Raw genomic sequence first — 24,877 nt, forward strand, 5'->3', positions numbered from 1 at the left:
GATCCATTCCAGGTAAGTATATATAATACGTAGCATTCATTAATTCATTAAAGGGAATCTGTCACATAATTTTTGGCCTATCAGCTGCGGCAACAGCCTTCAGGGGCTTATCTACAGCATTCTGTAATGCTGTAGATAAGCCCCAGATGAAACCTGAAAGATAAAAAAACCAAGTTAAATTATACTCACCGGGGGGCATATTCGCGTGCGCTGGGTGTCGCAGTCCGGTCCGGCACCTCCCATCTTCATACGATGACATCCTCCTCCTTGCTTCTCCCTCGGCTTCTGTGCAGGCGTACTTTCTCTGCCCTGTTGAGGGCAGAGTAAATTACTACAGTGCGCAGGCACCTGGGAAGGTCAGAGAGCTCCGGCGTCTGCGCACTGCAGTACTCTGCTCTGCCCTCAATAGGGCAGAGAAAGTACGCCTGAGCAGGAGCCGAGGGAGAAGGAGGAGGACATCGTTGTATGAAGATGGGAAGTGCCGGATCGGACGGCGACACCCATCGGACCGGACCGAACGCCGGGGTGAGTATAATCTAACTCTTTTTTCTCATCTTTCAGGTTACATCATGGGCTTATCTACAGCATTATAGAATGCTGTAGATAAGTCCCTGATGGCGGTGGCCACAGCTGATAGTCCAAAAATGGGGTGACAGATCCCCTTTAAATACTTTCAGTAATGATAACTGGAAGGGTAGCAAGAAAGAAGGTTTGGAACGGACTTACATGTTTTGGCAGTAAGCCTTATTTATGGTCTCACTTTCCTCATATGGTACATTAACCCCTTTGTGCCGGCTGAAATACTATCCCGTCCATGTGCCCCAGCACAATTAGACCATGGACGGGATAGTATGTCATGGCGATCGGCCGCGTCAGCTGATTCTCACAGCTGACACCCGGCCTGGAGCGATCACAGACCGCTTCCGGCACTTTAACCCCCGGAACACTGCGATCAAACAAGATCGCAGCGTTCCGGTGCCGGCAGAGGGGCTAGCAGCCCCTCTGCTTTTGGATCGCAGGCCCCACGGAGTGACCCGGGGTCCAGATCGCTGCTATGGTAGCCCGATGTCGTCATGACGACATCCGGGTTACCAGAGCTGAGAAACTTCCTGTCATGCGCAGTGCATGATCAGAAAATCTCTCAGGTCAGTGTGCACCGATTGCAGTGCTGACAGCTTATATGGCATGCAGACGCTGCTTCCTCTGCATGCCATATAAGCGATCAGCCTGCAAACAATGATTATCCCATAGTGGGACAAAGTGTAAAAGTAAGAATAAAGAAAAAAAAAATAATTGTAAAAATATTTAAATAAAAAAATCAATATTTATCATATCAATAAATGAATATTTGAATGAAAAAAAAAAATCTAAACAATAAAAGTACACATATTTGGTATTGGCGCGTCCGTAACGACCCGACCTATAAAACTGTCACATTAGTTAACCCATTTAGTGAACACCATAAAAAAAACAAGGCAAAAAATCAATGCTTTATCATCATACCACCGAACAAAAAGTGGAACACGCGATGAAAAAGACGGATATAAATAAACATGGTACCGCTGAAAACTTCATCTTGTTCCGCAAAAAACAAGAATAAAGCGATGCAAAAATATTTTTTTTTATATAAAATAGTTTTGATTGTATAAAAGCGCCAAAACATAAAAAATGATATAAATGAGGTGTCGCTGTAATCGTACTAACCCAAACAATAAAACTGCTTTATCAATTTTACCACCCGCGGAATGGTATAAACAACCCCCCAAAAAAGAAATTAATGAATTTGCTGGCTTTTGTTCATTCTGCCTCCCAAAAATCGGAATAAAAAATCAATAAAAAATTGTCATGTGCCCGAAAAAGGTACCAATAAAAACGTCAACTCTTCCCGCAAAAAAACAAGTCCTCACATGACGCTGTGGGTCAAAATATGGAAAAATTATAGCTCTCAAAATGTGGTGATGCAAAAACTATTTTTTACAATAAAAAGAGTCTGCCATGCGTCCACACAGTGGTTTACCCCTACATATGGGGTATCAGCGTACTCAGGAGGAATTGCACAATAACTTTTGCAGTCCAATTTCTCCTGTTACCCTTGGTAAAATAAAAAAAAATTGGACCGGAAGTAAATTTTTTGTGAAATAAAGTTAAATGTTCATTTTTATTTAAACATGCCAAAAATTCCCATGAAGCACCTGAAGGATTAATAAACTTCTTGAATGTGGTTTTAAGCACCTTGAGGGGTGCAGTTTTTAGAATGGTGTCACTTTTGGGTATTTTCTATCCTATAGACCCCTCAAAAAGTGACTTCAAATGTGATGTGGTCCCTTAAAAAAAAATTGGTGTTGTAAAAATGAGAAATCGCTGTTTAACTTTTAACCCTTATAACTTCCTAACCAAAAAAAAATTGGTTCCAATATTGTGCTGATGTGAAGTAGACATGTGGGAAATGTTACTTATGAAGTATTTTTTGTGACATATTTCTGTGATTTAAGGGCATAAAAATTCAAAGTTGGAAAATTGCTAAATTTTCGCCAAATTTCCGTTTTTGCCACAAATAAACGCAAGTCATATCAAAGAAATTTTACCACTACCATGAAGTACAATATGTCACGAGAAAACAATGTCAGAATCACCGGGATCCATGGAAGCGTTCCAGAGTTATTACCTCATAAAGGGACAGTGATCAGATTTGTAAAAATTGGCCTGGTTATTATCATGCAAACAACCCTTGGGGGTAAAGTGGTTAAAGTGGCCTCTGCCCTGCGTGAGTTTTTTGATGGTCTATAAAACTTGATCTCTTAGAAAAACATTTCCCACATTATGGACATAAAAATGGCTTCTTTCCCGTGTGAGTTCTTTGATGTCTAACAAGATCTGAATTCTGGCTAAAACTTTTTCCACATACCGAACATGAAAATGGTTTCACCCCCGAGTGAGCCCACTGATGTCTAACAAGACTCGATTTAGTCGTATAACATTTCCCACATTCTGAACATGAATACAGCTTTCCTCCTATGTGAATTCTCTGATGTGTAAGAAGACATGATTTCCGGTTGAAACACTTTCCACATTCTGAACACGAATAGGGTTTTGCATTTGTGTGAATTCTCTGGTGTCTATGAAGAATAGATTTCTCACTAAAACATTTCCCACATTCCTCACAAGAAAATGGCTTCAACCCCGTGTGACTTTTCTCATGTGTAATAAGATTGCCTTTCTGGTTAAAACATTTCCCGCATTCTGAACATGAGTACGGCTTCTCCCCTGTGTGAATATTTAGATGTTTAATAAGAGATGACTTGTCCGTAAAAAGAGCCCCACATTCTGAACATGAAAATGGCTTCACCCCTGTGTGAACCCACTGATGACTCACAAGATTTGATTTATTATTAAAAAGTTTCCCACATACTGAACATGAATATGGCATTGCGCCTGTGTGAATTCGCTGATGTGCTACAAGACACCATTTCAGCTTAAAACATTTTCCACATTCTGAACATGAATACGGCTTCAACCCTGTGTGAACCCACTGATGTCTAACAAGACTTGATTTATTATTAAAAGGTTTCCCGCATTCTGAACATGAATATGGCATTTCGCCTGTATGAATTATCTGATGTACTACAAGACTCCATTTCCGGTTAAAACATTTCCCACAATCTGAACATGAAAACGGCTTCTCCCCTTTTGGTCCCTTTTGATTTAGGACACGTTTTCGGTGACATTTACTTTTCTTAACATTCTGTGATGAATCAGAAAATAGGACCTGTTCAAAAGGATCAGAGGATAGCTCTTTGCTGTGATGAACTAGATTTGGAATTGTGACATGTTCTTCATATGTATCTTGCGTGAAACCACAATTATCTTTACAATCTAATGATATCCAATGTTCCTCTGAGCTCCTGGGACAGTCATCTGCCACGAGTAAAAATAATTTTATTATTTTTGAATAATATCAACTAAAATTAACACAGATATTTTGCATCCTTAATAATTAAAAGAAAACAAACATAACAATTACAAGGCATGGAGCAAAATTTGCTTTTTAACTAAGACGGTGATGTGAAATAGATCACAATCTAACAGTTAAAGGGAATCTGTCACCTCATTTTTGCCCTAACAGATAAAGCAAGGGAGACACAAAGCACAATAGGGTCTTATCCGATAGTAAGTTAGCACTTTTTAAGTAGGAAGCTGCTCACCTGGTATTAGGTGGTTAAAGCACATGTAGGAGAGGCTGCCGAAGATCCACAGGTTGGTCAACGACCCGACAATACAATACACTGCAGAGAAGATGTGGATGCCAGTCCGCGCTGCCCAAATAATAGATTTCCAAGACGTAGTAACAGTTAAGAAGTGGTTTAATCTACGCCTTTTAGGGTGACTACCACCCCTTCCTCAGGAAAATACCACATATAGCTTGAAGCGATGACGTCCTCCTTACTTCTGCCACGGCTCCTGCGCAGGCGTACTGATCTGCCCTGTTGAGGGCAGAGTAAAGTACTACAGTGCACAGGCGCCGGACCTCTCTGACCTTTCCCGGCGCCTGCGCACTGCAGTACTCTGCTCTGCCCTCAATAGGGAAGATATAGTACGCCTGCGCAGGAGCCGCGACAGAAGTAAGGAGGAGGACGTCATCGCCAGAAGATGGGGGGCGCTGGACCGGACCGCGACACCCATCGGACCAGATCGGACACCTGGGTGAGTATAATCTAACTAGTTTTTCTTATCTTTCAGGTTATATCTGGGGCTTAGCTACAGCATTACAGAATGCATTACAGAATGCTGTACATAAGCCGCATCTCATACCGGAAAAATGAGGTGACACATTCCCTTTAATTCTTAAGTGGGTTGTCCCCATAACAGCAGTGTCTAATATATGCAACCGCTAAGTGTCATTTGGGCACCCTGCAGGGCTTAGAAGGGAAAAGCATGTGCCGTTGAGTAGGCCAATATGGCTGGAATGGTTTTTGGAAATTATTACCTCTCCAGAACCTTTCTGCTACCAATAACATAGGAATCCCCTATTGTTCCATGGACACAATATGTACTGAAGTTGGGGTTTGTTTTTTTACAAGATGAGTTCAAGGTTTTATTGGCAGATTTTGAGGCATATCATTTTTTAATTTCAACTTTTGGGAAGCAAAATAAACAAAATTCAGCATTTTAACACTGTTCATTGGACGGTAGAAGTGATTAGAAAAGTTTATTTTTGAGGTAAGTTTGATTGCAGCAATATAAGATTTTTTTTTTGTCTTTCCACTTTTCTAAATCTAAATTTTTCCTCCTCTTTTTGCATGACAGTATGATGAAACATCAGCATTTTCACAAATTTTTTTTTTTCATTTACTTTTTCCTGTTTTCACCAAACAAGTTAAATATTGTGACATTTTTATAACTTGCGTTGTTGTGAAGGTGGTGACACCAGCTATGTTGTACCTTCTTTTGTTTATTTTTGATTTTACACAAACTGTTGACTTGAACAGTGAATAAGTTGATCACTTGGCAAACATTTTACATTTGTTCGTTTTACACCGAGATATGACCTGTTAGAGCTTTTTATAAGAAGGATCTAACAGGCCGCTATAACTGGCCAGATAGCCATAGCAGCAGTCAGCACCCTGTGATTGTGTCATGGGGAAAATGATGGAATAAAAAAAGGGGGTCCCCATTTACTTTCGAACAATTAACTGCTACTGTTACTATTGTCAGTAGTAGAGATAAGCGAACCTGAACTGTGAAGTTCAGTGTTTGTACCGGACGCTTAGTGTCCAGTGCTGAACTCCAAACATTGACTTCTCTTGGGAGTTTGAGAGAAAGAGATTCCAGCTCTAAAGTTCAGGTCCCCACTGATTTCTATGGATTTTGGGTTCTGGTTCCAAATCAGGTACAGTTCTGGTATGCAAACCAAACTTTGAACTAAAGTTTTGGTCGAACCCGACCTTGCAAGGGTCAGCTCTTCCCTAGTAACATCGATAATGATGGTTGCAGAAAAGTGTCAGCTAAAATGTACAGCTGACCTTTACTACCTCATCTCCTGAGCCAGCTCCATCACAGTGAAGTACATGTATAGTGATTTGCAATACTTCTCGCCTATTATGCTATACATGTACAATGGGTGTTGGAATAAGTTAAATAATTTCTGCTAGTTTTCCATTTACTATTTGTTTTCTCTGAGTTATAATAAATAGTTAACTGTATCATGTGACAAGAACTTATCTTGAAGATTTGGGATGCCAAGGAGACAGATTACTGTCCCCAAGAGTGAAAAGTGGAAAAATCTGGAATAAAAATCTTTGCAGTCCAGTCATATTGTTGTCTTCGGCCAACCACCCTCCTGTAAAAGTATTTTTGTCCTATACAAGACTGTCCAAATTTTGTCACTTCTATATACAGTATCTCTGAACTAATTTTCCGATATCTTCCAGCATGTATTATCCGATCCTCCCAAGACCTTCTTTTCGCCTCCACACTGATGAGTTCTGCAACCAATTGCTTCCAAGACTTCTCCCGAGTATCACCTATCCTCTGGAATTCTGTGCCCCAACACGTCCAATTATATACCACATTTGGTACTTTCAGACGAAACTTGAAAACCCATCTCTTCAAGAAAGCTTGCATACTGCAATGACCCCATTGTCACATCACCACCTCCGCAGCTGCAGAATCCCCTCAACCTACTGTCTCCTTCGCCATTACCCTGTAGACTGTAAGCCCGCAAGGGTAGGGTCTTCTTCCCTCTGTTCCAGTCTATTATTGTTAGTTTGTTCATTGAATTCTATATATGTTTTCTGTATGTAACCCCTTCACAGTCATCAATGCTGTTGTAAAAATATCAATAGTTATATATTTCTCTCATAAAAGGATTCTGTGACTTCTCTGTATTTAGTGGTTACTACTCACCTGGGTAGTCATATGTAATAATCTCCTCTTTACACCACTCATCATCCCTCAGATATGGATCTGTAGTATTATTATGGGTCAGATCTTCACCCTGAAACAAATATTGAAAAAGTCACAGACAGATGGAGAAGTCACATCTATGATCAGCTCTAATCCTGCCATCTCCACCGTTCTCATTACACAAGTATAAACCATATAATACTGGTGGACAAAACAAGACTGAGCACAAGACCTTCACAGCCGTCTACACATCATAGAGGAGATCTCATGACACCTTCTCTCCATCTACCTCATGATCCTGAGGAACACTGGGATCTTCTTGTTTACAGTCCTGTGGAAGAAGAGGACAGGGACATCTCTCTGGTGTTCTCTTACTGGATAGATCTGGAGGAAACACATACAGGGACTGAATTCATTCTTTACATACAGATAATGATAGGCCTTGTGTATTTAGTTCTATTACCTGGTGATGTGAGGGGCTGGGGAACCTCCATCATGACATCCTTGTACAGATCTTTGTGTCCTTCTAAATACTCCCACTCCTCCATGGAGAAATAGACAGCGACATCCTGACACCTTATAGGAACCTGACACATACATCGATACCGTCATCCCCCCACTCCCTTCATAGCATTACTGTATAATGTCCCAGCATTCCCAGCAGTGTCACCTCTCCAGTCAGCAGCTCAATCATCTTGTAGGTGAGTTCTAGGATCTTCTGGTTATTGATGTCTTCATGCATCAGGGGGTGAGGTGGAGGTCCCGAGATTGGGCTCATGGTTCGAACTCTTCCCTCAGACACTGGGGATTGATAGTGCTCACAAGAGGTCTTCTTTACCACAGTGTAATCCTGGTTATGGAGAGACACATTAATAAATCTCACTACAGTACTCATCTCTCGAATTCTAGCCGTTATTCCCACAGATCAGATAAGAATGATGTCATGTGATATTATCAGAATTTCTCACCTCTCCAGTAAGCCGGAAGAGTATCTCTAGGGTGAGGTGTAATATTTTCTCTGCCATCTTGTTCCTGTCCATATCCATCCTTGATGGGTGAGGAAAATTATGTAGATCAATTATTAGTATCCAGTATTGTAAGAACCTAAATGGAAAGACGATGAGCAAGTGTAAAAACATACAATTATTCAAGTTTTAAAGCAATAATGTGGTAAAGCACTTCCTACATCTAGAGGTTGTTAAATGAATAGTACCTACAAAGGGTGTAATAATATTGAACATGTCAGCAATTTTCTAAGTTAATATATTTCTAAAGGTGCTATTGACATGAAATTCTCACCAATTGTTGGTAACATCCATCAAATCCACAAAGGCAAAGAAATGAAACATGGCACAGGTAAAAAAGTATTGAACACATGAAGAAAGAGAGGTACAAAAAGTCATGGATATTCATGACACCAGCTGAAATCTACCACTAATTAGAAAGCAATCCTGCCACTTAGTGAAAGATAATATCAGCTGGTTCAAAGGTGTCTCATAATCAAGATGCCACACAAGAAACATCTCAGGATGGGTAAAACCTGTGAACTGTTTCAAGACAATCTCAACCTTATTGTTGTAAAACATACTGATGGCATTGATTATAGAAGAATTTCTAAATTACTCAAGGTTCCAATGAGCACTTTTGGGGCATTAATCTGGAAGTGGAAAGAACAACATTTCACTATAAACTGTCTATGTCCAGATGTTCTCTGCAAGATTTCATACAGAGATGTGACAAGAATTATCATAAGAGCTGTCCAAGAGCCAAGGATCACTTGTGGAGAGTTATAGACCTGGAATCAGCAGGTACAATTATTTCAAAGAAAACTATAAGTAATGCACTCAACCTCCATGGCCTGTATGAACGCTCATCACGCGAGACTCCACTGCTAAACAAAAAGCATGTTCAATGGGGCGTGGCTATGTAGCGGCCGAGAGAGGACGCGTTCAAGGAGAGCTCCTTACATCCTAAATCGATCCTGTTAGCGGACCCGTGGTACCGCGGCAGACTTGCCGGTATCAGACCCCCTGACCTGTGGTGCATCTCGGGACCCCCGCGGGAGGCCAGATTTCGGTGGGCTGACGGCGGTGAGGGAGGGCTGGGGCAGCCGGCGGGGCCTGCACGGGGCGGCGGCCATTTTCAGAAGCGCGTGCTCTGGCTGTGAGAGACGCGGCGCTGGCTCCCTCGTCGCAGCACTAACAGGACAGTGAGCACAAATCCTGTGGATTTGAAGGGGAGTAGTGGTGAGTGCTCTGGAAGATTGGGCCCCGCACTCCCCTCTGCTAAATCGCCCAGCTAGTCGGTGCTATTACTTCAGGGTCCTTTAGACTCATCCCTGGTTGCTGTCTCTGCGGGCACTGCGGATCCCTCCCCAGCCATAGGGCCTCTTGTTTACTCCTCAGAGCCGAGTTCCATTCTCCTGTGTGGCCCTTCTGCTTTGTGCCGCCCTTGGGATGCTTATCATTATCATAACACTGCTGTGTATAACTTGGGCCTGGGGGTCTCCTGGACACACCATTTCTGCTACTCGGCTGTGCCATATTGCTATTGAGAATGAACCGCTCCAAGGGGGCAGGAGCAGCTGAAAAATTGAAAGAATTTGCTAGACCTGACCACTCTGATACTACCCGGTCCCTCAGAAATAACCCCTCACAGACTCAGCGTAAAAACCGTCCCTCTGAGGGTGAAGAGGAGCAGGAGGAATTAACCCTCAAACAGGCATCTGAGCAACTGATGCAGGCCATCTCCTTAACTAGGACATCACTGACGGGGAAAATAGAGGACGTGCATACCGAGGTGGGGCGTCTTCGGCAAGATATGCAGGCCATGAGAGGGTGCATTACGGAGATGGAGACAAAGGTGTCCAAGGTAGAGGACACCATTGCACCCTTGGAAGCCAAGCTTACAAAAGCGGCGGGCTCGGTGAACGCATGGAGGCAAAAAGCAGACGACCTGGAGAATAGAATGCGTCGGAATAACATCCGGGTTATTGGTCTGCCGGAACACTCGGAAGGTCAACATCCAGAACAGTTTCTAGAAGAGTGGCTCAAAACTTCTCTGGGAGATGAATTCTCCCCAACATTTGCTGTGGAAAGGGCTCATAGGGTCCCTACAAGACCTCTTCCTCCTGGAGCCCCACCTAGACCTATCTTGGCACGTCTCCTCACCTGCAGGGACAGAGATGTGATCCTACGTCTGGCTCGACAGAAAAGTCCCATCAAGTTCAACAATGCCACAATCTCAATTTTTCCGGATTTTTCCATGGAACTCCAGAAACAACGAGCACTATTCATGGAAATCAAGAAGCAGCTCCGGGAGAGGAATGTTGTGTACTCAATGATCTATCCGGCCAGGGTTCGGGTGGTCCACGAGGGTTCTTCTATATTTTTTATGGATCCGGCGGAGGCGGCTGAGTGGTTGCGGTCCCACACAGGGTCTGCTGCGAAGGAATCCTAATGTTTTTTTACTGTTAATCAGAATCCTTTCTTTTTTCTTTATTATTAACGGTCTGATTGGAGCTTTTCCCACGGGCGTCCGGATTACCAACAATACCGGACACTGAGCCCAGTGATGGTATCCTCGTGTTTATTTCGTGTTGGGAGAGCAGGACTTTGCTAACATACTGTTTACTTTTCCACTTTGATGTTTTTTTGTAGTGGTTTTATTTGTTCTCTAGATATATAATTCGCAGCCAGCAGCACTTTCAGTTTATGTGTGGTGTCTCTAAATTTTACTCGGATATTGATGTAGGCCATGTCCACCGGAGTAAATATGGGGTCTGAAATGATATTTATGACATGGAATGTGAGAGGTATAAAACCACCCGGAAAAAGACCAAAGTTTTCTCACAGATTAGACACTACCGCCCTCACATTGTGGCCTTGGTGGAGACGCATCTGACCAGGGATACAGCCTGGTGCGTGCAGAAGCCTTGGGTACAATGGTTTGTTCATGCATGCCATACAAGTTACTAGAGAGGGGTTTCACTGCTGGTACACAGAGATGTTAGATGGGAAGCCAGGGTGACCCGGAGGGATCCTGAGGGTCAATTTGTCTTCGTATATGCATCAATACATGCCAGGAAATATGTAATTTTATGTGTTTATAATCCGCCTCCGGCTAATTTGTCCATTCTTCAGAAGGCGGTGAGTTTCGCCCTAAATTATCCGGACGCGGATGTTATCTGTATGGGGGACATTAATATGGTTATGAACAATTGTCTCGACAAATTTAGATTGGATGATGGAGTAGCTGGGGGGGTTCCTTCGCCGACAACAACCCAAATGTCGTTGTTTATGGAGGGTAGCGGGTGGCTGGATTTGTGGAGAGTGCGGCACCCAGAGTTGAGAGAGCATAACTGCCACTCATCCACTAAACGCTCCCTATCGCGCATAGATTACATATTCGGAACCAGCAGTCTGGCGATGTGGGTGGATAGTGTGGAGCATGATAGTAGATGGATCTCAGACCACAGCCCGGTCATCCTCAGACTCACGTAAGGGCAATTAAATAACAGGATGGCTTGGAAGTTGAACCCTTTCTGGCTGAAATTGATAGTAACTCCCGATAGAACAATTGATCAACTGCATTGTTTCATTTTGTCTCACCAGGAACCTCAGGATATTAATATATTTTGGGATGCCATTAAGGCATATCTGAGGGTCTGCTTGTCCTCCACAAACTCTTATATTAAGCGGGTAACCTCACGAGAGGATGAGGTGGTAGAACGGCGATTGAAGGATTCAGAGGCTGCATACATATCTAACCAAACCAGTGGCAATAGGATTGAGTGGCTGGCGGCCCAGCGATTATACACCCAGCATATAGACACTAAGTCTAGGCGCAAATTATTCTTTGCTCGCCAATCCTATTTTGAACTGGGAAACCAAGCAAGTAAGCTTTTAGCGTATCTGGTGCGCCACCATAATACCTCTAATACAATATTGCAGATCCGTAAGTCGGATGATTCGTTGGTGTCTTCAACTGAGGAGATTCTTGGCAGCTTTTGTAATTATTATGTCATTATATGAATCTAAAAGTGGCTCTGATAATCTGGAGTGTTTGGATTACTTGTCGGATGTAACATTCCCTACCTTAGATCCTGATCAGCAAGCCTTTATGGACACTGAATTCACTGTGGAGGAGATAGAGAATGCCATAACGGACATGGCGTCTGGGAAGGCCCCTGGGCCGGACGGGTTCCCTATTGAATTGTATAGGAAGTACCGAGACATATTAATACGCCACTTTTGAAAAAGGTATTTCGGGGAATATGGGAAGGGTAATCTATGCCTGAATCCTTTTACGAGGCCAATATCATAGTGCTTAGGAAAGAGGGGAAGGACCCTATGGAATGTGGTTCCTATCGTCCCATATCGTTAGTAAATGTGGACTATAAAATCTTTACTAAGATTCTCGCCAAAATACAACAAGAAAACACAAAATGACAAATTTGCAAAAATACTCTGCAGTAAAAGATTCTCGCCACCAGATTAAATTAGATTATACTGAACCTTATACATCCTGACCAGATGGGCTTTATGCCTGGTAAAAGCACTTCAGTTAATATCAGAAGAGTCCAGTGAATAGTTCAATATAGTTCTCTAATGCCAGACAACAAATGGGCACTGGCATCGCTAGGCTTTTGACTCTCTTGAGTGGCCTTTCCTCTCTGCATGCCTACAGAGGTATGGCTTCGGTGATAAGTTTATAAAATGGGTTAAAACACTATACAGTATATGAAACCTAAAGCCCGTATTATTGTTAACAATTCCATATCTGAGTCCTTTTCATTACACAGGGGGGCCCGTCAGGGGTGCCCCCTTTCCCCGGCCCTATTCGTCCTTGCGATTGAGGCATTGGCAATACGTATAAGGTCTTCCCCTGACATTAGGGGTATAGATATAGCGGGTCGGGTAGATACCATAGGTTTATACGCAGATGATATGGTAATATTTATGGATGAGGCGGAGGAAACTTTGCCTCAAGTGACTGCCACCATAGATAGATTCAGTAAATATTCGGGCTTATATATAAATTGGGAAAAGTCTGCCCTGCTACCCCTATCCCATGCCCCGATGCCCTGACTTGAGGCTCTTTCCTCGCTGTCTATTGTATCTAGTTTTAAATACTTAGGTGTTCATATATCCCATAACAGCACGATCGACTTACAAATTAATATCTACCCATTGCTGGAACTGGTTAGAGTTAAATTTGCAACCTGGAGCAAATTACCGCTGTCTGTGGCCGGACGCATCAACCTGATTAAAATGATATTACTTCCCAAACTTAGCTATTCCATTCAGCACAGTGCTGTAATGGTACCTAAGCCCTTTTTTTGTGAATCTTAATTCCCAGGCCACATCTTTTATATGGGGGAAAACCAGACCCAAACTTAAATTGTCCACTCTACAGAGGCCTAAAAAGGGAGGTGGGGCGGCGCTACCAGATTTCTTTCTATATTATTTGGCTGGACAGGCTAAAGCTCTCAGTGAATGGATGCCAGGTAATGATCTCCCTAATTCTGAAAGTCACTTGCTTCACGCTGCAAGAACTGATTGCCCACTGGGTTTCCTGGAGTTGGAGAGGCCTGGTGTCCCTCGTTTGCTGCCCCTGCTCCGTCTGGCACGATTAGTATGGAGGCAAATTAAAAAAGTGATTGGATTTAAGGATATCATAGCTGAAATGCCCCTATGGAAAAACGCCTATTTTCCGATATTACTAAATCACCCGTCCACTGATTTTTGGATTCAACATAATGTCTCCCTGATAGGAGACCTGTATGATCATGGGACTTTAATGTCTTTTGAGCAGATACAGGCTAAACATGATGTCCCGAGATCTCAATTTTTCCGCTATTTACAACTAAGATCTGCTCTTCAGTCGCACATAAGGTGTGTGGGCCGTGCCATTTCATCCCTACCATTGATAGGAATACTTAATTCACAGGGTCCCCAGGGCCTTATCTCCTCTTTATATACGTACAGGTTGTCGGTGGGAGCAGAGTCTGCTATAAGCTCAGGTAAAGGGAAGTGGGAAGAGATCCTGGAGTCTCCTATCGGAGTATCACCATCTATTAATAATAGAATGATACAGCTGTATATAATAAACCAATCATATTTGACTCCGATATGACTTTTCAAGATGGGTCGATTCCAATCATCAGAATGCTTGCGTTGTCATGCACCAGATGCAGACTTTATCCACATGATATGGCAATGTCCCACCATCCTACAGCACTGGAAAGAGGTGACGCTATGCTTGTCATCACTGGTGCAAACTCCTGTCCCTCTTGAGCCACTGGTCTGCTTGATTGGGGTATGGGAGGAGGAGATTTGGGGTCACCATGTTGGGATATTTCTACGTCAAACGCTGTTTATGGCATGGAAAGTAATGGCACTACGGTGGATGGGCAATTCATGTCCCTCTCTCAGAACCTGGATTAACCTAGTAAATACGATTGTTCCATATGAGCGCACATTCTATCAGAACAGGGGATGCCCGGGTAAATTTGAAAAGATCTGGGAGAAGTGGAATTTTTCTCATCTTACATAGTAGAATGGAGACATTGCATGTGAGACACTATGGTGAAGGACAGTAGGCTGCGAATTGGTAAATAGTTGACGTAGTTGTAGTTTAGTTTAGGAATTTATAATCGATCTGCATTATCTAAGCGACATGATAGAGGCCTGTGAGATATGATTGATGTACATTTTTATAATATATAGGCCGTTGTTCTTTGTATATGCTTGGGGGATTGCGCATGTATTACCCGTATATTAATAAGAGTGTTTATGCTCTGTATAATGTTCATAACCACAAGCAAATATGTATGCTGTACATTACAAGCGCGTTTAAAGTTTGCTCAACAACATTTAGACAACTATGTGAAATACTGGGAGAATATAGTCTGGTCAAATGAGACCAAAACTGAACTCTTTGGATGCCATTATACACACTATGTATTCATATAATTGAAGGAAAGATGAATGGACAAATGTACTGATACATTCTTGATAAAAATCAGATGCCATCTACCAGGATGATGGAGATGAAACAAGTGTGGACATTTCAGCAAGACAATGATCCCACACACACAGCCAAGGACACTCTCTATTGGTTTCAGTGAAATAAAATAAAGCTGTTAGAATGACCCAGCCAATCACTTGACCTGAATCTAATAGAAAATTTATGGCAACAACTAAAGTTCAGCGTTCATAAGAGGAGCCCAAAGGACCTCCAGGAATTGAAGAGTTTTTGTGTGGAAGAATGGGCCAAAATCACACCTGCTTGAGACTAGTTTCTCCAAACAGGAGGCATCTTGAAGCGGTCATCACCAACAGAGGGTTTTGTACGAAGTATTGAATAAATTGCAGTAAGCGTGTTAAATACTTTTTCCCAGTGTCATTTCTCATTATTACACATACAGTATATACTCGCGTATAAGCCGACCCGTATATAAGCCGACCCCCCTAATTTTGCCACAAAAAACAGGGAAATTTATTTACACGCGTATAATCCTAGGGTGGAAAATGCAGCAGCTACTGGTAAATTTCAAAAATAAAAATAGATACCAATAAAAGTCAAATTAATTGAGACATCAGTAGGTTAAATGTTTTTCAATATTCATATTGAATCAGGAGCCCCATATAATGCTCCATACAAAATACACCCCATATAATGCTGCACAAAGGTTAATAATGCCCCCATAAGATGCTCCATAGAATAATATGCCTCATATAATGCTCCATAAAGGTTATGGCCCCATAAGTTGCTCCATAGAATATGCCCCATAAGATGCTCCTTAGATTATGCCCCCATAAAATGCTCCATAGATTATGCCCCATAAGATGCTCCATAAAATGCTCCATAGATTATGCCCCAATAAGATGCTCCATAGATTATGCTCCCATAAAATGCTCCATAGATTATGCCCCAAATGATGCATCATAGATTATGTCCCCATATGCTGCCCCATAGAATATGCCCCCATATGCTGCCCCCATATACTGCTCCATAGAATATGCCCCCAAATGCTGCCCCTATAAGATGCTCCACATATTATGCCCCCATATGCTGCTGCAAAAAAAAAAAACTCACCTCTCCTGCTCAGGATCCAGCACCTGAGATATTCACCTGTCCGGGGTCCATTGCTGCACGCTGCTGTCTGCCGCTTCCTGTGTCAGTGACTGTTCAGCCAGCAGAGGGCGCTGCACGCATTAACCACGTCATCGCGCCCTCTGCTGTCTAAACGTCACTGACACAGGACGTAGCAGACAGTGGTGAGCAGCGATGGACCCTGGACAGGTGAATATTGGATATAAACAACCTTTTTTTTTCCTCTCATTGTGATCCGATGATCAGACGGAATTTTTTGGATCGCTGCTGGCAAATTCAAGGCTACCAAGCACATTGACATGGTGAGGCATTCCGTTTTTTCCTGCATTTTTCCTGAATATTGGATATAGTTACCTCCTCCTGGCACGGTCTCTGCAGCCCCGCTTCTCCTACTGTCTCCCTTCCTGCCTTCAGCGGTCACGTGGTACCGCTCATTAAACTCATGAATATCCGTATATTCATGAGTTTAATGAACGGTACCAAGTGACCACTGAAGGCAGGAAGGGAGACCGTGGGAGAAGTGGGGGGCTGCAGAGACCGCGCCAGGGGGGTCAGTATGATCTCTGACACCCCCGCTCCTCCTCCCCCGCCGACCCCAGGTATATGACTCATGTATAAGCTGAGAGGGGGACTTTCAGCCCCCAAAAAACAGGCTGAAAATCTCGGCTTATACACGAGTATATACGGTAACTTAATTTATGGCTATCTATGGTTTGATTTCTTTGACTATGCGGATTGAATGGATTGTTACCGACATCTGGTGAGAATTTCATGTCAATAGCATCTATAGAAATATATTTACTCGTGACGTGTTCAATACTTATTTCACCCACTGTATGCGCCATTTGGGATCATACAAGCAAATAAATTTAGATAATTTTGTAGATATTTCACAATATAACTCAACAGTGTTTCTAAAGACAATAAAATATGGTATAAAAATATTTCTATGAACCTAGTCTCTGCATAATATGCTCTGGTAAGTCATGGTCTTATCACTCCTGTTTCTACTCTCCTTTTCAATGTCTTCAAGAATATTGCTTTTTTTCTTGGTGGCATCAATCAGGCCAAACTTTCTTAGCAGTCTACAAATATCTGACGGTCACAGTGTAGAGGGATCATCATTATTCTCATTTGCACATGAAAACATGACAAGCAATAGAATTAAACTGAAAGGGAGAAGATATAGGTGAAATACTGGAAAAAACTTTTTGACAGTGATGGTGATCAATGAGTGGAACAGGCTGCCACAAAAGGTGGTGAGTGTTAATGGGCGGATACCTGAATGTTTGGGTTCGGCTGAACAGTTACAAAAAGTTCCGGTTCAGGTACAAGAACAGTACCCGGAACCCATTCACTTGAATGGGGGCCCGAACATCCAGTGTTTGCCACGCTGTCATGTGCATGACAGCGTGGCAAACACCGCTTCTGATCGGCGCTGAAATCATCCCCGCCGGCCAGAGAGCCGCGGTTCCTTAGCTGTGATCGGAGGTATAAAGTTTACCTCCGGTCACTGGTGTCAGCTGATGGGATACAGCTCCCATCATCCGACGCCTGTATCACTAATAACAGTGAGAGCAGGAGCGGCTGATGGGTGTATTCATTAGGCCTGTTTCACACATCCATTTGTCTCCATCAGTCAAGATCCACCGTTTTGCAAAAAAAACTTATCCGCCATTTTTGTTGGCGGATCCGTTTTTTTCCCCATAGGCTTGCATTACCGGCGGATCTTGACGGATGGCCATCCGTTACCCTAAATCCCGATCTGACGGCTGAGAAATCTCTCTCTCCGGGGATCTCACCAAGGTCACCGCAGTTCAGCCCCACAGACCAGAGGTAACCTAGATGACGTCACCACTGGTCACTGAGGCTGCGCTCGCAGCAGATCAGTCACCAGTGGTTCTCAGCCTGGACGGTCGCATCTTGGCACAGTCCAGGTTGAAAACTTTTTAGCCCCCAGACATGGATTAAGGCATGGGACAGAACGACAGACTGATGTGGTATACTGTTGTTTTTTTTTTTAGTTTTATTTACTTTGCAACTCTAACATTGTTTGATTCTTAGAACATGTATTCTGCAAGCTTTTCTCTACAGTGATTATGATATTCCGTCAAGCCAAATATAACCAATGAGTTACGTCAATATGTTCATTTTGGTGTGCCATTAATGACATTTCTTCTGCAGTCTGCCCTTTTATGGTGCTTAAAAAAAATCTGCATGGCGGAGTGCTGTGACTGAAAAACGCCAATTCTGACTTTGATATTTTTTTCATTATGATGCTTACTATAAGGGTTAATTCATTTTGTACTTTCATAGATGGGAACTTTATGGACATACAGCTCTGGCAAAAATTAAGAGACCACTGCACAGTTTTATAAAAATCAGCTTCTCTACACATCTGACAGCCATTCCATTCCAATGTCAGTTGAATTCCAACCAGAGGACACCTCATTCTACTTAATGTGCGTCTGATTAGGTGATCACCTGAACCAAATCTTATTTAACGAAGGAAAGTATAAAAAACCCTGCTGTGGGGTTCACAATCCTCTTGCAATCGGACAAGTTGGATGGCAAAACAAGTGCTAGTCATTTCCCAAAAGTAATAGGAGTGAAAAAATAACTTTTAACCATGCCAAAGGAGTTGAAAAGAAAAGTCCTAAGTGAGGAAAAGAAGGGCTCAATTCTGGCTTTACTAGCAGAGGGATACAGTGAGCGTCATGTTGCCTCCATCCGTAAAATTTCCAAGACAGGGGCGTGGCGTGGCTTAGCTTTGATGGAGTGAAGAAGCTGCTTCCTAGTGCTCCTGGGAAAGGGAGAATATACTTCACTTTAACTCACCCACAGGGTCCATGTGTGCTTCCAGAAGAAGGGGAACTGGTTCCAACAACACTCGGGTCCCTTCCCACCACGGTCCCTTCCCACCACAAAGAAACAGCCCTGACCCGCATGTTACAGAGCAGTATGCCGAAGGGGAAGCCAGCAACAGCCTCAGCAATGGCGTCCAGCACTGTGAGACCACGAGGTATGTCAGAGGACAAGTCTGAGGGGAGTCAGGGAAGGAGTGCTCGGGTCTCACCTGGGGAGGGTGACTCAACCCCCCACCGAAGCCCAGATTCAGTGCACACCAAGAATGCTGCAGACCAGGGAGATAAAGCTGGTGGATATTGGCAGTGAGAGACCCAGGCAGAAGGCAATGCCACAGTACACTGCAGCCCCATCCATGCAGTCTCCCAGTCTGACTTCCACGGCCTGCAGGAGCTAATCAAAGCCCTTCCTACTAAAGCAGACATAGACTGCCTGATAGCTAGGATAGAAGCTCCACAGGAAAGGGCAGTTTCAGCCCGAAGAAATGATATGGACACACTATCCGCTCGCACGGCCTCAGTTGAGAGGCTACGGCGTCACTATCTGAGAGGCTGTCTTCTCTGGAGCAGGAGCTCTCATCATCACAGGCTCATATGCAGGACATGATGCTGTTGCTGGATGACCAGGAGAATCGTGGTCGACGCAATAACGTGCGCCTCAAAGGTATACCTGAGAGCGTCACCATGGATACCTTATCTCAAAAAGTCACAGCCATCTTTAACCAAATTATGCAAAGAATGCCAGAGACTCCTTTTGTGTTTGACAGAATCCATAGAATCACACGTCAGGGGCCACCTTCCAGCGCGAACCCCAGAGATGTTCTGTGCAGAATGCATTACTTCTCAGAGAAGGGAGTATCATACGTAAAGCTTGGACATCTGGGCCAGTCTCCCTGGAGGGAGTGGAGATCCGTTTGTTTCCAGATATTTCAGCTCGCACCTTGTTTATGAGACGTCTGCTTCGGCCACTACTACAAAAGGTCAAGAAGTCTGGAGCCACTTACCGGTGGGGCCACCCATTCCATCTAATCGTACGGAGAGAGAGCTCTATCCTCACCCTTAAACACCCAGATGAGCTCAAGGATTTGTTCAAATTTTTGGACATATCACCATTCCCTATACCAAATTTGCTACAAGTTGAGCGTCCTCAGCCACTACCTCAGAGGGAGAGAAGGAATAGGGGCAGACAATCTTCCCATGTGCGGGAAAAGGAGAAAGCTGATTTTGTAAGGAGATCCACTCCCTCTGAGGCTCCCATCTGACACTCTGCTGCAAATGTTATATGGCTATTATTATGAGGCTTCCTCCCTCCTGTCTGATGAGGTAGACTTGGAGGGAATTATTGGGATCCTGTCCCATGGGGCTGCGGCTTGTATGCTTTTGTTCATCTAAAATGCCTGAGTTTAATATATCCATGTGTAAAATTATCTTGGTCCCCCCTCCCCTCCTCTCCCCTGTTCTGACTGATAGAATTGTATACTCTGTGATTTGGAAGAAACCTGAGGTTATATTACCCAAATTGGGGTTGGGTTGGGTTCTTGTGGGGGACTAGTATTATCTTATCTTGCTCAGTTAATGTATGTTCTTATGTCCTTTGTCCGTCGGGGCACTGACTAAGGTTTTCTGTGTTCCCCAAAGTACTTGCAAGTCCAATTTGGATTTGCTAGGTAGTTCTTTGACTTCGTTTTGCTCGGGGTGTGGAGAGCTCACCAGTACTACTGGTGGAGGAATTTTCCTCCATTCTTCTTTTTAGCGTTTCACATTAACTACTTTCTTTCCCTATTTTTTTATTTTTCTTTTCCCCCTATCTATTCCCTTCTTACCTTCACCCCTCCTCCCACCTGCCCATTCCCCCCAAACACACATGGGGACCCACAGCATGCTTTCACTATGCCTCATGCCATCCCAATGGAGGTAAAGTGTGGCTCAATTAATGTAAAGGGATTGCATAGTTTAGGCAAGAGAGCCATTCTGACAAATTTTTTGAGAAAATCCCATATCCAAATCGCTTTCTTGCAAGAAACACATGCCAGCCCAGCCAAGCCAGTCAAACTATCTTCTCATTGGTTCCCAGGGGAGTATCAGAGCTGCTCTCCTGACTCAAAATCCAGAGGGACGGGTATCCTGATTTTCTGGGCTCTCCCATGGGAGTTTATGGATTCTCGCACGGATAACATGGGTAGAATGATGTTGGTAAAGGGGAAAATAGCTTCCCACATCTTTACTCTTGCCTCTGTGTATTTACCTAATGTCGGACAGGACTCTGCACTGGCGAGTCTCTTGGATTCTATTGCTGAGTTCTCAGAGGGTACTCTGGTCCTGGGGGACGACCTCAATATCGCACTTGACCCATCTGTAGACACATATTCTGGAGCTTCATCTCATTCCCTAGTAGCACTACGTAGACTTAGAAGGATATTACATGATCACCAACTTATCGACACTTGGAGACTACTACTACACCCATCGGAAAGGGACTTCTCTTTTTACTCGTCAGTCCATGACTCTTATACAAGACTAGACTATTTCTTCGTACACCACAAAGATATCTCTAAGATACAGGAGACTGACATAGACTCCATTACCTTCTCGGACCATGCGCTCTGTTCTATCGTGCTTGCCCTGCCCTCCTCGGCCTCCCATCAATGGCAGTGGAGACTAAACTCCTCTCTCTTGGATGATCCTATGGTTACTCAGGAGATATTCCAGACCTTGAGAGAATTTTTTGAACTAAACAAATCTGCTGATACTTCTCCAAACACTGTTGGGGAGGCTCATAAATGTGTGATCAGAGGATTATTGATAAAACATGGGGCGAGGCGGAAGAGGGAGGCCGATCTTGACGCCCTTCTGACCCAATTAAAAATACTGGAAACAAGCCATAAAACTTCCCCTACAGAAGCGGCAAAAATTGCACTCATTAAGGTGCGAGACGATTTGCGTAACCTTCTTAATAAAAAGGCCAAGGGGATTCTAGCCCATTGTAGGCGGCACTACTACGAACATGGGAACAAATGTAGCAAATCCCTCGCAAAAGCATTAAGACAGCAAGGAGCTAGGTCTTACATTCCAGAAATATTCTCCACCACCCATGCTAAACGTGTCCAATCGTCCCATGACGTTGCAAAAGCCTTTCAGACATTTTATGCGTCCCTTTACAACTCAGATAATAAAAATCCTGTGTTACACCGCTCCGCCATACTCACCCGACCTCCGCTCCCACGCCGCAGTCGGCCTCCGCTCCCATGCTGCAGCCTCTCTCCACCCGACGGCCGCGGCGGTCACCTGAGACGGGCTTGCAACCGATGCCTTCCCTGCATGCTATGCGCATGTGCCATAGGCCGCGCCTCCTTCCTGCTTCTTTTGCTCCGGCTGAGCCCTGACCCGGAAGCACCTTTGGACCAATGGCTGACCAGACGGGCCATATCAGGCCGCTTCCCCCTGAGGGAGGCGCCTTATCGTTGTGTTTCCTAGCACTCTGACCCTTGCTTCATCGTGTGCTCTCTGCTCCTGCAGTTCCGTTCTCGGCTGCTCCCCGCAGCAGCCTCTCAGTTCTGCTACCTATGTCCTTGTTCTCATCCGCAGTCCATCCTCCAGTGTTCCTGCCGTCCTACTCCAGTCTTGCCTCCAGTGTTCCTGCCGTCCTACTCCAGTCCTGTCTCCAGTGTTCCTGCCGTCCTATTCCAGTCCTGTCTCCAGTGTTCCTGCCGTCCTACTCCAGTCCTGCCGCCAGTATTCCTGTCGTTCTACTCCAGTCCTGCCTCCAGTATTCCTGTCGTTCTACTCCAGTCCTGCCTCCAGTGCTTCTGCCATCCTGCTCCAGTCCAGCTTCCAGTGTTCCTGCTGTCCTACTCCAGTCCTGCCTTCAGTGTCCTTGCCGTCCTACTCCAGTCTCTGCCTTACTCCGGTACCGGCTACCGTGGTACTCAAACCCCTGGGCCTGCTCCTAACGGTCCCTGTATAGGGGTCGGTTCCATCTGGCAGCTCGCCCGGGGCCCCTCGGTGCCACGGTCCAGGGGGTCCACTCCCGGAGGTTCCTTCTCCAGACCACCCACGCTAACATCCTGCCACCGCCTCGCTTGGTTTTCGTTCCCATGTAAAGGAATATATTACGAAGGCAGGTTTACCAATGCTGATCTCCAGTGACATCTTGATGCTGGAGGAACCCATAACAGAACAAGAAGTGTGCTCGTCTATTTCTGCTTGTAAAACGGGTAAGGCACCAGGTCCCGTCGGCTTTACGGCCCTTTACTACAAAAAATTCAGAGATTTACTAATCCTGGAAATGTTAGCTTCCTTTAATTCAATGTCTAAAAATAACCCCCCCACATCCAGATTCTCTGAGAGCCCATATTGCGGTGATACATAAAGAAGGGAAAGACCCGACCCAGTGTGCAAGCTTCCGCCCCATTTCCCTGTTAAATGTTGATGTAAAACTCTTTGCCAAGATCCTTGCATCTAGACTGGCTCCCCTTCTCTCGGAAATCGTTCACACGGACCAAGCTGGATTTATGCCAGGCCGAGAGGCCAGAGATAATACTATTAAGTCTATTAACTTAATTCATCATGCTAAATCCCGGAATGTCCCATCAATCATCTTATCCACTGATGCCGAGAAGGCATTTGATAGGGTCAATTGAGTTTTCATGGAAGAGACCCTCATTCACCTGGGTCTGGGAACAAGGATGCTTCAGTGGATCCTGTCTCTATATTCAGTCCCTTCCGCCAGGGTCCGGGTGAACGATGCACTTTGAGATCTGTTTTATATTTATAACGGCACACGACAGGGATGCCCTCTGTCCCCCCTCATTTTAATCCTCACCCTTGAACCCTTTATTAGACATGTTAGAACCAACCCCAATATCTCGGGTATTCAAGTACTTCAAAACACTTATAAAGTAGGAACATACGCTGATGACCTTCTTTTCTTCGTTACCTCACCTTAGAACTCCCTGCCTAACCTAATGAATGAATTCAGAACATATGCCCAATTGTCTAATTTCAAGATTAATTTTTCAAAATCCGAGGCGCTTAACATTAATTCTTCCCCGGAACTTGTAAGATCTTTACAGAAGTCCTTTACTTTCAGATGGGCTACTCAACACCTGAAATATTTAGGAGTAAGACTATCTGCAGACATCAATTCTCTATATCGATGGAACTTCCCTAGCCTTTTAACATCTATTCAAGTAGACTGTGATAGGTGGTCCAAGATATCCTTCAGCTGGTTTGGCAGATGCTAAATTTTTAAGATGAACATATTACCGAGGGTCCTGTATATTCTACAGGCTCTCCCCATCAATATCCCTGCTAACTTTTTTAGAAAATTAGGGTCCATTCAAATCTCGTTTATATGGGGAAAAAAATCTGCTAGACTAGAGGGAGGTTCTCTGCAGACCCAAGAGGTTGGGGGGAGTGGGACTTCCAGACCTAAAAATGTATCACTTGGCAGGCCACCTAGCAGGAATGATAGACTGGTGCAGAAATGGTCACCATAAGGCATGGGTTCAAATAGAACAAAGTTTTTGCCCGAACCCATTGAAGACCCTCCTATGGGTATTACTTTTGGCCCCAGAGCAAATCAAATCCCATCTGACTACTGGATCCACTTTAAAATACTGCAATACAGCACTAGTCCGTTTACATTTACTCCCAGAGGCTTCTCCTCTCACTCCAGTGTTGAGTCATCCTAAATTTGTCCCTAGCCGCTCGGACTCCATTTTTCGTCTGTTGATAGATTCGGGGATGGATAGCGTAGAAAACTGGGGAGAGGGAGCCTCCTGGCCTTCTCTGAGTGACCTTACCTCCAAAACAGATTCAATACCCCTGGGCAGTTGTAGGGGTTTTCAATTTACCCACTTTTTCAGCAGCCTTCCCCCTAAAAGTTCATTTAGACAACCCAAAACCCAATTTGAGCTTTTATGTAATAGCCCGGGCCCAATCAGACACACCTTAGCTAAAACCTACACTATGTTGATGGACCCCCGGAG

At 44.1% G+C, this 24,877-nt stretch overlaps 1 protein-coding gene across 1 annotated transcript in view; it reads right to left on the reverse strand.

Annotated features, from left to right (window-relative positions):
* Nucleotides 1-360: 360 nt before the first annotated feature.
* LOC141055852 (uncharacterized) overlaps nt 361-24,877 on the reverse strand; it is a 31,753-nt gene continuing 7,236 nt past the window's right edge. The window contains exons 2-7 of the mRNA XM_073552573.1: nt 7,872-8,007; nt 7,574-7,753; nt 7,367-7,490; nt 7,193-7,287; nt 6,904-6,994; nt 361-3,915 (exon numbers count right to left, since the gene is read on the reverse strand). Coding sequence (XP_073408674.1) covers nt 2,819-3,915; nt 6,904-6,994; nt 7,193-7,287; nt 7,367-7,490; nt 7,574-7,753; nt 7,872-7,949 — 1,665 coding nt within the window. The 5' untranslated portion in view covers nt 7,950-8,007 and the 3' untranslated portion in view covers nt 361-2,818. The remainder of the gene's footprint in view (nt 3,916-6,903; nt 6,995-7,192; nt 7,288-7,366; nt 7,491-7,573; nt 7,754-7,871; nt 8,008-24,877) is intronic.

The sequence above is a fragment of the Dendrobates tinctorius genome, unplaced genomic scaffold (assembly GCF_039654945.1).
Source record: "Dendrobates tinctorius isolate UK_male_01 unplaced genomic scaffold, ASM3965494v1 ptg000192l, whole genome shotgun sequence".
Classification (NCBI taxonomy): Eukaryota; Metazoa; Chordata; class Amphibia; order Anura; family Dendrobatidae; genus Dendrobates; species Dendrobates tinctorius.